This window comes from Leptopilina heterotoma, unplaced genomic scaffold (assembly GCF_015476425.1).
Source record: "Leptopilina heterotoma isolate Lh14 unplaced genomic scaffold, ASM1547642v1 Lhet_247, whole genome shotgun sequence".
Taxonomy (NCBI): domain Eukaryota; kingdom Metazoa; phylum Arthropoda; class Insecta; order Hymenoptera; family Figitidae; genus Leptopilina; species Leptopilina heterotoma.
In genome coordinates, this window is record NW_025110963.1 from 642,010 (window position 1) to 654,093 (window position 12,084).

The window sequence follows — 12,084 nt, forward strand, 5'->3', positions numbered from 1 at the left end:
TAAAAAAAATTTAATTTGCACACAACTTTTAGAATTTCTTTCAAATTAAATGATTTTTTTTACCTCGGTAAAGACAAATTAAGTAACCTTGAAAAAAATTATTTAGTGTCCAAATTAAAATGTTAAAATTGTAACGTAACTTATGTTGGACTGATCCAGAGACTTTTAAATATCAGAGTAAATGAACATAAATCGCCCCGCCGATGGTTGTCCACTACCGAACATCATCGATGTCTTTGACGTGCTGGGAGAAGCGGATCCACTGCCAAATATCATTGATTTCTTTGATGTACTGGGAGAAGTGGATCCACTGCCGAACATCATTGATTTCTTTGATGGGCTGGGAGAAGTGGGTCCGCTGCCAGACATGATTGATTTCTTTGATGAGTTGGGAGAAGTGGGTTCGCTGCCAGACACGACTGGCATCATTGATATGTTCGGTAGACCTTGTCGTGGTGGCGGGGCTTTTCACTAAAAGGCAACTAAACAGCAAGAAAAAATGGATTCAGAAAATTCAGAGAAGGTACCCCATGTGAGCAGGCCGGAAACGGGAAATCTCACCATCGGTCCCAGGACTGATGCTCAAGTGCGCGCGGATTGTGGGGGCGCACAATTTCTTGCAGTACCACGTGTGATCGTGGAAAGGTTAGAACCACAGAATATCGTGGAATAAGAAAGAGGGAGAAAAGGAAGCGCGTCGAGCCTTCTGAGTGTGTCAAGTTGCAGTAGCGGAAAGACCGTACGCAGCGCTATCCACTCGGAAGTGGACGATGCGGCAATAGAAGAGAGTCGCGAGATATGCTTGCGGCTCAGAAAGGAAGAGGCGACTTGTCTCGACAAATTGGAGTTGGAGGTCGCAAAGATGATGGAGTCTTGCGACATTCAAAGGGGCGTCAAGAAGACGGTAAAAGATGGACTTAAAGTCATCGAAGTCCTGCTGAAAGAAGCAAAAGCAAAGCATGTCGCCGATGAGTCGGACGTCGATTTGGCATGCGTTCTGAGCGGTGCCGAGTGTAACCGCAAGGACCGTAAGGAAAAGAGAGAGCGTTCATATAGGCGTAATCTCAAAAGCATCATAAGAGATGCTCAGAAACGGAAGAGAGAGGGTGACAGTCCAGAAGAGACTCGAACCAAAACCGATAAGAGGAAGAAGGAGGAAGCTCCTCCAATGGAAACGGAAGTACCAGATCCAAAAATTCCTCAATTGGAAAGAATTGGGTCAAAAAGATCCACAGTTCTAACGGTCGTCCGGTGTCATCGATGCCTGGGATACGGCCATATTGGAGCCAAATACCAGAAGGAGGACAGATCGGCTGCGTGCTTTAAGTGCGGTGAGGCAGGTCACAGGTTCTCCAACTGCAAAAAGAACGCAAGCTGCTTTTTGTGCACTGAAAAGTTTGGCAATAAGGTGTCAACCACCCATATTGCAGGCAGCGGAGGATGCGGAGTCTTCAGGTCGGCCCTTGAGGAGGCGAAGAAGACTCTTGCAAGGACTAAAAGTAAATGAGAAGTGTTAAAAGGAGCGAATAGTTTTTAATTGTTTATTTTATTTACTTTGATTATTTTTTGTAGTTTTTATACTGTCCTTTTTACATTTTATTTTTAATACATTAATTTTTGTTTTTATGTCCATTTACAATTTTATCTATTAACCTTTTAATCTTTTTAATACTTTTTAACATTTGTTCCTTTATTCTTTGACATTGGAATGGTTTTTAATTTTAACTATTGACGCAGAAGAACCGCAGAGAGAGAACAAAGTCGCATGAGCGACAGAGTCGGAGCGCCACCCTCGAAGGCTAAAGTCTTACGACAGTTCCGAGGGAGGGTAAAGGGCTCCAGAAGAAGGGTTACGGGTTTTAGTGGGTCGGGCTGGTAGTAGGTCGCCAGTTTATTAAATTTACTATAATATATATATTTATTTTTCTCTTTTTTATATTTCCTTTTGTTTTATCATACCAACCCCACATAACCTTGCAGTGCGGAATCCAAGGTATCTGTAGGCAGATTTCCTAAAAGTCCCTAAGCAAAAATAAAAAAAAAAAGAACATAAATCGAATTTTAACAGAAATTTTGCTCGTAATGTATCTCTACCATATGGGGATTTTCAATAGGGACCCGAGTCCAACTTTAGCTGGTTAGACATATCGTGGTCTGCAAGGAAAAAGTTGGAGAATGAGTTAAAAGAGAACAAAATAAGTTTTTCTAAACCTTTGCGAGGATCAATGGTTTCTTGGTAGGACGAAATATTAAGTAACAGAAAAAATGAATATTTTTTAATATTTCACGCAGTTTATTTAAAAAAAAAATTTCTACTGTTGTATTTTAATAAAATAGAAATGTTTACAGCGTGGTCACGATTTCAAGATAATAATTGTATTGCTTACTACGGCCACAGCTATTACTACTATAAAAGCTTTATGAAGATACATATATTTCACAGTAGAACGTACTATTTTATCTCGAAAGAACCGAATTAAGAATCTGATGGTGAGTAATTTTATATTTTATGGTGTTAGTTAAAAGAGAGTGGCTATTTTATTTTAAACATAAAAATATAGTGTTTTTGAACATATAAATTCAAGACTTTTCCACGCCTTTTTTAAGATTTTAAAAAAAATTTAGTCTTTTTAAATTAAAATTTCATTACAAAAAAACTATTCTGTTTTATTAAATGACGCATTGAAATATAACTATTTTGTTACGAATTATCTAAAAATTCTATAAAAATAATCAGCATAAAAAAATTAAAACTCGGTGGCCACCTTGTACAACTAAACATCCTATTTCTTGATTAACCTTTACATAGAAAAAAGATATTTATTATTCTCCTAGAAATAAATTTAAAAATTGTTATTTAGCATATCTTTTTGTAAACGTGGATTTTCTGTCACTATCTTATTAGTTCGTGGCAAGAGTTTTTATTACGTTTGTCACAAACTATTAAGATTGTGATTCATGCGTTATATGAAATTGAACTTCCATTTTAAGTTGGAATAGATTTAATGAAAAAGGTTAAGGACAAAGCACATGTAAAAGTATTATTTACAGATTGTCCATTACATAAAGAAAGCTACTTAGTATTTTCTTACACATAAATTTGAAAAACATATGTTAACTTCTTCCCCTTTTCATAATAAAATTTTTAAATAATTTTTTTGGCCAAATATTTTTTTTTCAAAGGCGTTTGTATACCTGCACGTTTCTCCACTGAAAAATTTGCTCACAATGAAACAAATTTTACCAATTCTTTCTTAAAAATCGGATCATATTGGATATAACATTTGTATTTTCAGGTTACATGTAAAAACATATATACAACAGTGTAAAACTCCGCTTAATCAGTTATAACCTAACAGGAGGACGAAGTGTATTAGAATGGAGACAACAACACTTGTTTCCTCTATATCAAACAATCACTTCTTTTCTGTCTGTCACTACATAACGACTTTAGGAATTATTTTCAATAATAATAAACTGATTTCATCTGCAGTTAAAAGTGAAACAGTACCAGTTGTAAATGCATTTTTTGAATATTTAAACATGTCGACTAATGAATCCGAGGCAAAAATTCATCTTTTTAAAGAAATTTGCAATAAAACTGATATTTCCGGTTTCAAAATGCTGAATAACTTTCAGGACGCTAACAGATTTTATAAGTATATAATTAATGTGGCACTATTTGCTCCGCATGGCAACATTACAGGTTATGTAAGAAATATTTTCAGGAATAACACAAACAAAAACTTTTCCAATTTACAGGAAATTTTGTTTCACAATTTTTCAAAGAATTTCATTGTTAAAAATGTTTGCTCGTTAAGAAAGGAATCTGGAAATCTTAATATTCTTGCAATTAAACGAACCTTTGCAGAGTATGTTTTACCTATTTTCACTGAAATATGGAATGCAGAGAAAAATTTAAAGAGTATGCAAATGAACGATTTGAAAATAGTAAAACGGTTCAGAAGACAAGAAAGTTCGTCAGACGACAGTGATAGTAATGCTCTAGTAATTGATGAAGACTCACCTGAAGAAGAGGATCAAATAAGAAACAATTTATCGCCTGATAGATGGTTTAATATTAGAAATACTATAGAACACAGAGAACTTTCTAACACAAGATATTCAAGAAGGATGGATGCTATTGAAACAGCTGCAAAATTCATCTCGTCAAATGTGCCAACGAAAACATTTACTGAAGCTGTAAATATGTTGAAGAGTTACATATTATCTGTAGATGATGACAATTCGAATTTACTGACATATGCTCAATTGGCTAAAAATTATACAAATTACATGACGATTATGAACTTTTATTCACTCTGGATGATTGATAATAACAAATACATAAATGATGTGCTATATGAATCAAAGTTTTATTTTCCACATGCCTGTGGACAATGTTACTTGAAATTGATGACACTACTTAACGTAAGAACGAGCTCTATTTTCAGTTACTATTATGGTACTTACATCACACACTTAGATATTTTACAACGAAAAATCAGATTTGAAGATTATTTTAGAATTTGCTATGAATTAAACGAAACACAAGAACTTCGTTTTACCAGTCATTTAGAAGTTGCACTTTTGAGAGTGGCTCTTAGACAATGTGATGAGGAATTTAATGAAGATCCAATTGTACTTTATCAGGCTTCTTATGTCACTGATACTTCTCAAAACGATTACCTATATACAACAGATTTTGTGACTTTAAACTTAAAAGAAGCATGCAGTGAAAATCGTGATTTTGTACTAACAAATATCTTAAATAATACTATCGATACAGGAATAATATTATTTATCAAGATACATCTGAAAAATCGTTGCGGAGTAGCAGACGTCTCTCAATTCAGCAGGAATAAAATCAAATCCCATTTTTTAACCATTGCTGAAAAATATAAACGAATTGAAACATTTGAAGAAACCATTGACAATCAGACAATAATATATATGACGGTTGATTCCATCGAAGAAATGCCAAAAGAAGAAAAAATGATAGATATTGTAAATGAGCTAAATACTATTTATATGAATGGACATAAATATTATATAAACGATGTTCCGCAACTTCAGACAGTTATTACCATTTAAAAATGGCTGCTTAAACATAAACGTAATTTCAAAATGATTTTTCTCCCAATTTGGACACTTATTGCAAAATCGATAAAAATACCAGATATCCTAAACTTTTGTTCTTTCATTTGCGACAAGAAATTTGCAAATTACAAAATTAATTTGCAAAATTTACAAAATTTGAATTTACAATTTTTTCCATATGAAGTAAAAATGTTATCGCTATGAATTATTGTACGCAATCTTTAAACACTACCAGTAAATTGCACAAAAAGGAAATTTCTCTTTAATTTCTAGTCCTTTTTTCTAGGGGAGAGTGGCACAAAAAGGAAATTGCACAAAAAGGAAATTTCTCTTTAATTTCTAGTCCTTTTTTCTAGGGGAGAGTGGCCATTATATAAAGTACTTTAATTTTCTAAAAAATGACAGATTAAAATTTTTTTCTCATTATAGATATAAATTACTTTTACGTAGACAGACTATGTCAAAAATTTTGCGGCACGTAGGATATTTATTTTCAAAGAAAAATTGAAAAAACTGTTTTTACTTACTAAAGAAGAAAACTGCTGAAAATACAATGACGTATTTTATTGAAACAGAAGGTTTTAAATTAAATAAGATAACTTGCGATTTTGTTCACTTCGGGTGTCAACTATAATATTTCGATGTATTAAAAAGTTTCAAATCTTGGAAAAATTTACTAAAAACAATTTTTGGTGTGAACGTTAGTGTACACAGTGAGCGAGGCAACATTGAACCACACAAGTTTATTTATACAGTGTAAGTAGAAATATTATTTTCAAAGTAAGTTCCTGTGTTTTAATAGAGGTGGTACAAACATGAGAAATTTCATATGATATTGAGCGGTCTATATAGACAGATAGAACTCCTAAAAGAGTCTGATCCAAGAGAGTCACCAGATGTAGTAGCGACGCTTAGCGACATCAGGGGAAAAGAAGGGCTAAATCATAATTAGCTATCCAAATTCAGGAGCGTTAATTTTAAGTATTCTATGAAGGTCTTGCTTATTTACATATTTAACCGTTTGAAAGGTAATTTTGAACATTTTTTGGTTTGTTTAATTAATGTTATTAATACTTATTGTTAGACATTGTACAAACATAATTTATTAAAACATATTTCAACTACAAATGTCTTGATGAAAATCCTACCACGTCTTTTTGTCATTCGATAACGTATAAACTGGTTATCCATCAAATTAAATTTGTACCGGTTTCAAAACACTTAAATTTCTTTGTGAATAGATTCATCGGGTTATTCAGACCATAAGCCGAAACCTTTGTTATCATAAAGAAATTCTAAACATTGTAGAATGTGGTTAAGAATAATATGTATCTTCAAAGATTCTGATACCTCGGTTGCTTCAAAAGTTTTTCTTAGTTATTTAATGTTTTGGCAAGTACCGCACTGTTTTTTCTTGAAATAGAAAAAAAATTATGAACAACTTCGTTCATAATTAAAAAATAAAAATTTGAATTGAACCATTTGTATTAACAAACACGGTTCAATTCGTATTTTTTTATTATCAATAATTTCCTTATTGTACAGTTCATCTGCATGTTTCAAAAGCTTTCTGCATTCAAAGATTTCACCTTGGTAATTTTTTGGGTCCACTTTAAGTTTCTTAGGCCATTTCTTGAAATCATTGGCGGTTTGTTGTCCATTTACTGTCAATAACAGCAGCCGATTATTTACATAATTATTAAATTAAATAAGTACTGCAGGTTATAGTAGCTTTCTTTAATTTTAGAAACTATGCAAAGGATGATGATTTTGTATTACTGGTTAATGGAGCGTTGTTACAGGACCTATCTCCTTCCGAATATTTTGATCGTTTGGTCGGTATAAGAGCATCCGATTTTTCTTCATGTTTCCTCTTAGAAAACAACGACTGTGAAATTTTGAAAAATCCCTGGCCTGAATATGCTATAATTTTTAAGAATTAATCGCCAACCATATTAAGGTACTCTACGATGGTTTAGTCGGCATGCACGATTGGACTAAATTTCTTGCCTTCGGACCCTTCGACATCAAACTCTTGATTACCTACTCTATATTTGTCTTTCAAAAAATTACCTTTTTCAGTCGCATGGTTTTTATAACTGTTGGGAATTTCTTTTCTTCCTGCGTCGCGTCGAATGTTCAAATTTTTGGTTTTGAATATTTTTCCAGTGTTTTCTTTTAGAATAGAGAGAACAACCTTGTCTTGATCTTTTGCGGGAAAGTTCATTACGATATTTTGTAGATAATCGACTAAAAAAACATTTTCCTTATTACTACAATCATGACGAATGCCTTAGCCAATTTCTCTAAAACAAATTTTACAAATTTTAATATCTTCTTTTAGATATCTTAGAAGCGTTTGAAGAACTATAACTTTTTCCTGTGCATGAAGCTGCATTTAAACCATTTTCTTCAGTTATTGCTACTTACATTTTCATTTATGGCTCTTATCTATAATAGCTTTTGTATGACCGTTACATCTTGCAGTTAAACAAATGGAGCAGTTGCAAGATTCTTTGTCTCTCCTTGGTTCTTTTTGAAGCTGTAATATCAAGTTGTTGATATCTCGAAAAAAGCAGCAGCCAGGATTTTTTGCTAAATTGCATATACTTATTTTTAACATACATTTATATGGCTTTGCGCCTTATTTCTAACCTCGTGGCATACAGCAAACATGAAAGTATTACGTGCAATTTTTGCAACCTTCAGATAAATGTAAAAGACTCTTCCTATAATGATTTTTTCGTATTTTTTGATGTTTTATCACAAATAGCTGAAATAATTAATTCACATAGTGATTACACTGGAACCTGCGAAGAGAGGACGGCAAAAGTCTTCTACCTCTCTTCATAATTCGTCCTTAACGCCACCTTGACGTTGAAAAATGTAAACATTCAGGGTCATAAAGCGAACCGTAAAGACGTGGTTTTTGACAAAATTCATTTTAATTGTATAAGTGTTAACAAATTTTTTCAAAAATATTAAATATTACCCGAAAACGGATATTACTATATGTAAAAAAAATTTATTAACACTAACAAACTCTATTATGGCAATAAAAAAATATCGCCCGAAAGAGAGTACCCTCAAAACAAACGCTTCTGCGTATACTATTCTATTTCTGATCCCGCCCATTTCTTTTCCCCTGACTCTTTACCGCGGCGCGTCTATAGTCCTCTCTAGAAAAGACCTCTCTTGGGGTTTCCAGTGTATTACAATTCAGTAGTAAATGATCAATCAAACGATGATAATTTTATTCGAGATATATACAGTGATAAAATAGTAACTGTAGGATTATGGTTTGGAAAAAAGAACCCTAACATGAATATTTTCTTGAAACCGTTCGTTGAAAATATGAATAAGCTTTCTGAAGAAGGAATAATACAATGTCAAATTAAAGGAAAAGATAGAATCATCGAATGTTTTGCCCTTATTGGTTGTATAGACTCTGTGGCTTGAGCTTTCCTACAATGCATCTGTCAATTTAACGGTAAATATGAGTGTAATTGGTGCCTCCATCCTGGTAAATGGGTTTGTCATGAAATCTCCAACACAGGTAGTCACAAATATCCTTTGTTGGACAAATCAATTCCTTGTAATGCAAACGATACCCTCAGACACATGGTTCTACCTACAGAAAAAATCCCTGTTTTGGAGTGAAACAACCATCATAGCTCATAAATTTGAATGAGTTTGACATCGTTAAAGGATTCGACACAGACATTCTTAGTGGAGTGGAAAAACAATTCGCCAAAATTGTGTTTGGAACGAAAAACGTATCGTTCAATTTGATTACAAAGAAGGAATAATTTAAAAAATAATCTAATACTGTTCATGTAATAATTTTCCAAGATGCATTTGAAATTTGTAATCACTTGTGGCGTCAAAAACAAAATTTAAAATGGTTCCAATTTATAATGGTGTTGTTATGATTTAATTCATATATAAAAGATTTTGGTTGGGATAAAATGTTGGAAAAACTTGTGAATGATTTGAAAGTATTTAAAACTGAGGATATTACTTCAATAATTAACGGGGAAGATAAAACTTTTATGGAATCATTGATTGTAGTGCCAGGTGATAATTTGGTAATTCATCAAATCCAAGGTTATATGTATAGAAAGCTTTAGCCAGTCTCTATATCTCTGTAGATACTGTACTATTTCCAGAGATGAGTTTCAAATTTACATTTTGTGCAAAAGAAAATTAGTTACGAACTGAGCGGAATTTTTACAAAAAATTTATAAAAAATTCGTTCGGAATAGTGGTCGGAAATTATTTTTAAAAAATTTTAAGGAATTATTTCGTGCGGAATTACAACTGGATTCCTAGCGAAATTTTACAAAAGATTCTTCACAGATTTTACTGTCAGAATTCTGATTGGATTTCGGTGTGGAACGAATTCCGAACAAAATTCGTACGAATCATTTTCACCTGAGTAACAACTGCAATTTAGGTACCCAGCAAAAAAAAGTAATGAGTGGAGCCGTTAGGAATTGGCCCTACTTAAAAGCCTCGTAAAAGATCTTGCACATTTCCTTGTACAAGTTCAATATCAGAACTTGTACCATTTCTGTCAAAGATATTGTACCATTTCAGCATAGGAAATTAAAACAAGATCTTCTATAAGACTCTCTGCATTTACGATCTAAAAACAACTGCGCAGCTGTAGAAGCCATAGAAAACTACTGCGCAACCTTTAAAGTTATTAATTAGTTTGTACATATACATGATCTCGTACAAGAAATTGAATATGAACATTTATTCAAAAACGAGAAAAAATGTGCCCTGCTGCAATCATTGTGCAGTTCACAATTTTTTACAAAAACAATTTTTCGTCTTGTCTACATCTTCGTAATGTATGAAAAAATACCTATAACAATTTATTAAATTGTTTAAACAATTAATTGTTGTTATTTGTTAATGTTTTTAAATCGATTATCGGAAGAGTAGTAAATGAAACACTTGTATCACTTGTGCAACGTTTGACACCATCATCAGGCCACTAGTCATTTTTTAAAAAAAGTTTAAAAAATTGTTAAAACAAATAATTCGTTACATTTGTAACTCGTCTTAAAATTCGTCAATGAAAATAAGATATCGTTAAGACTGAACACTGCCATTTCTTGCGAGTGACAAAACAAGACTAAGTCTAAAGCGAGTTACAAATGTAACGAATTATTTGTTTTAACAATTTTTTAAACTTTTTTTAAAAAATGACTAGTGGCCTGATGATGGTGTCAAACCAAGACACCGAAACGTTGCACAAGTGATACAAGTGTTTCATTTACTACTCTTCCGATAATCGATTTAAAAACATTAACAAATTACAACAACGGAAGAAAATAAACGATTATTACTATAATTGTTGTTATGTTTTTTATAAACTGTACCTAGGGCTAGAATTTTCGAGTTTTTTCTCAATTCTGCAACTTGTCATGAGTAAAACATCTACTAATGATAAAAAATGAATTAATTAAACATTGTTTGAACAATTAATTGTTTGTTTTTATAAACTGAACTTAGGGCTAGAAATTTCTAGTTTTTTCTTAATTGTGCAATTTTTTAAGAGTAAAACATTTACTGATGACAAAAAAATTATTTACTTTAAAATTGTTTAAGGGCATGTGGGAAATATTCCTCGAAAAAAGTGGTAGTGGTAGTGGCCCGCGGCTAAACCACAGAAATGTCTCAACATCAAATTACTCCACTTTCAATCGTTAATAGAAAAATGTATTCGCAAAATTATTGCAAAAACGGACTAAGTTGACGCGATTATGTAATGGTTATATATTTGTTTTATAACAGCATGTAACATGTTCTGTCACAAGCTTATGTAGTATGTTACAAGCATCCCTACTGAAAAAAACGACCGTAAATACGGGCGTAAATATGATCGTAAATACGGGCATAAATGAGGGGCTGGAATATAATCATAAATAAACAAGTTTGGTAACTTGGGGTTTGGCAGAAGTGCGTCATGTGAGTGGATTTTCTAAATGTGTATTTGTTGGGTTGGTGCTAGTGTTTCATAAAATGAGGTTAGTTTCTATGTTTATGTGCCGGCGATCTACATGTCTACAATATAGTAATACAACAGTTACTACACATTCAAAATACACGTAGGATTCTTAAAATTATTTTAATTTATTAATGAGGAAAATTTACTCTCAAAATTATTATGCTATGTAAACTAACCTATAAAAAGAATCTCACGTGTATTTTGAATGTGGCATAACTGTGATGGTGAAATGCATTGTGAAAATATTTTGTAGACAAATTTAAATTTCCGACATAATAATATAAAAAAACTTTTAATTTTTTGACCAAAAGCAACAACAAAAAACTCCAACTATTATAATTATATTTATAATATAATAAACAATTTCATGTAAGAATTAATTTTTAACATTTTGGAGAGGAGAGGAACCGCAGGTATAAGTAGAATAAATAAATAATTTTTTCAAAATTTTGAAAATAATTCAATTCCCTTAAATAATTTTATTAAAATTTATTAAAATAATTCAATTCTTTTCAAGAATTCAAGATTCCATGTTAAATTATCTAGATATAAAATCGAGAAAGTAATTTTACAGTAATATTTAGAACACTGGCTTAACATTACCAATATTGACTTAATGTTGTAAATGTTACTGGAACATTACGTGCTACTGGGGGTATAGAAAAATTAAATGAAGCTCAAGTCAATTACGTTTTTAAAAATGAAGAGTGAATCAGAATATTTTTTAAGGTCTGGGAAGAAGTCTAAATTTTGTCAAGCAATTAAGTTTTTCATATTAAAAAAAGGAAAATATTTTGCAGGATTTCAATTTGTTAATTATCTAAAATGTTTGTTACAAAATGCTAATTTTTTAGAAGCAAAGGAAATAATGAATAATATAATAACATTAGTAATTTTTTTACATTAATAAAAATATTTTCGAATTATTCATTAAAAATATAGTAAAAAAATAATAAAGTATA

General features: G+C 31.8%; 1 protein-coding gene across 1 annotated transcript; it reads left to right on the forward strand.

Annotated features, from left to right (window-relative positions):
* Positions 1-2,400: 2,400 nt before the first annotated feature.
* Positions 2,401-5,355, forward strand: LOC122503201. The gene is made up of 2 exons (XM_043613657.1): positions 2,401-2,490; positions 3,297-5,355. The coding sequence occupies exon 2, from the start codon at positions 3,379-3,381 to the stop codon at positions 5,092-5,094; it is 1,716 nt and encodes a 571-aa protein (XP_043469592.1). The 5' UTR covers positions 2,401-2,490; positions 3,297-3,378; the 3' UTR covers positions 5,095-5,355.
* The last annotated feature ends 6,729 nt before the right edge of the window (positions 5,356-12,084 follow it).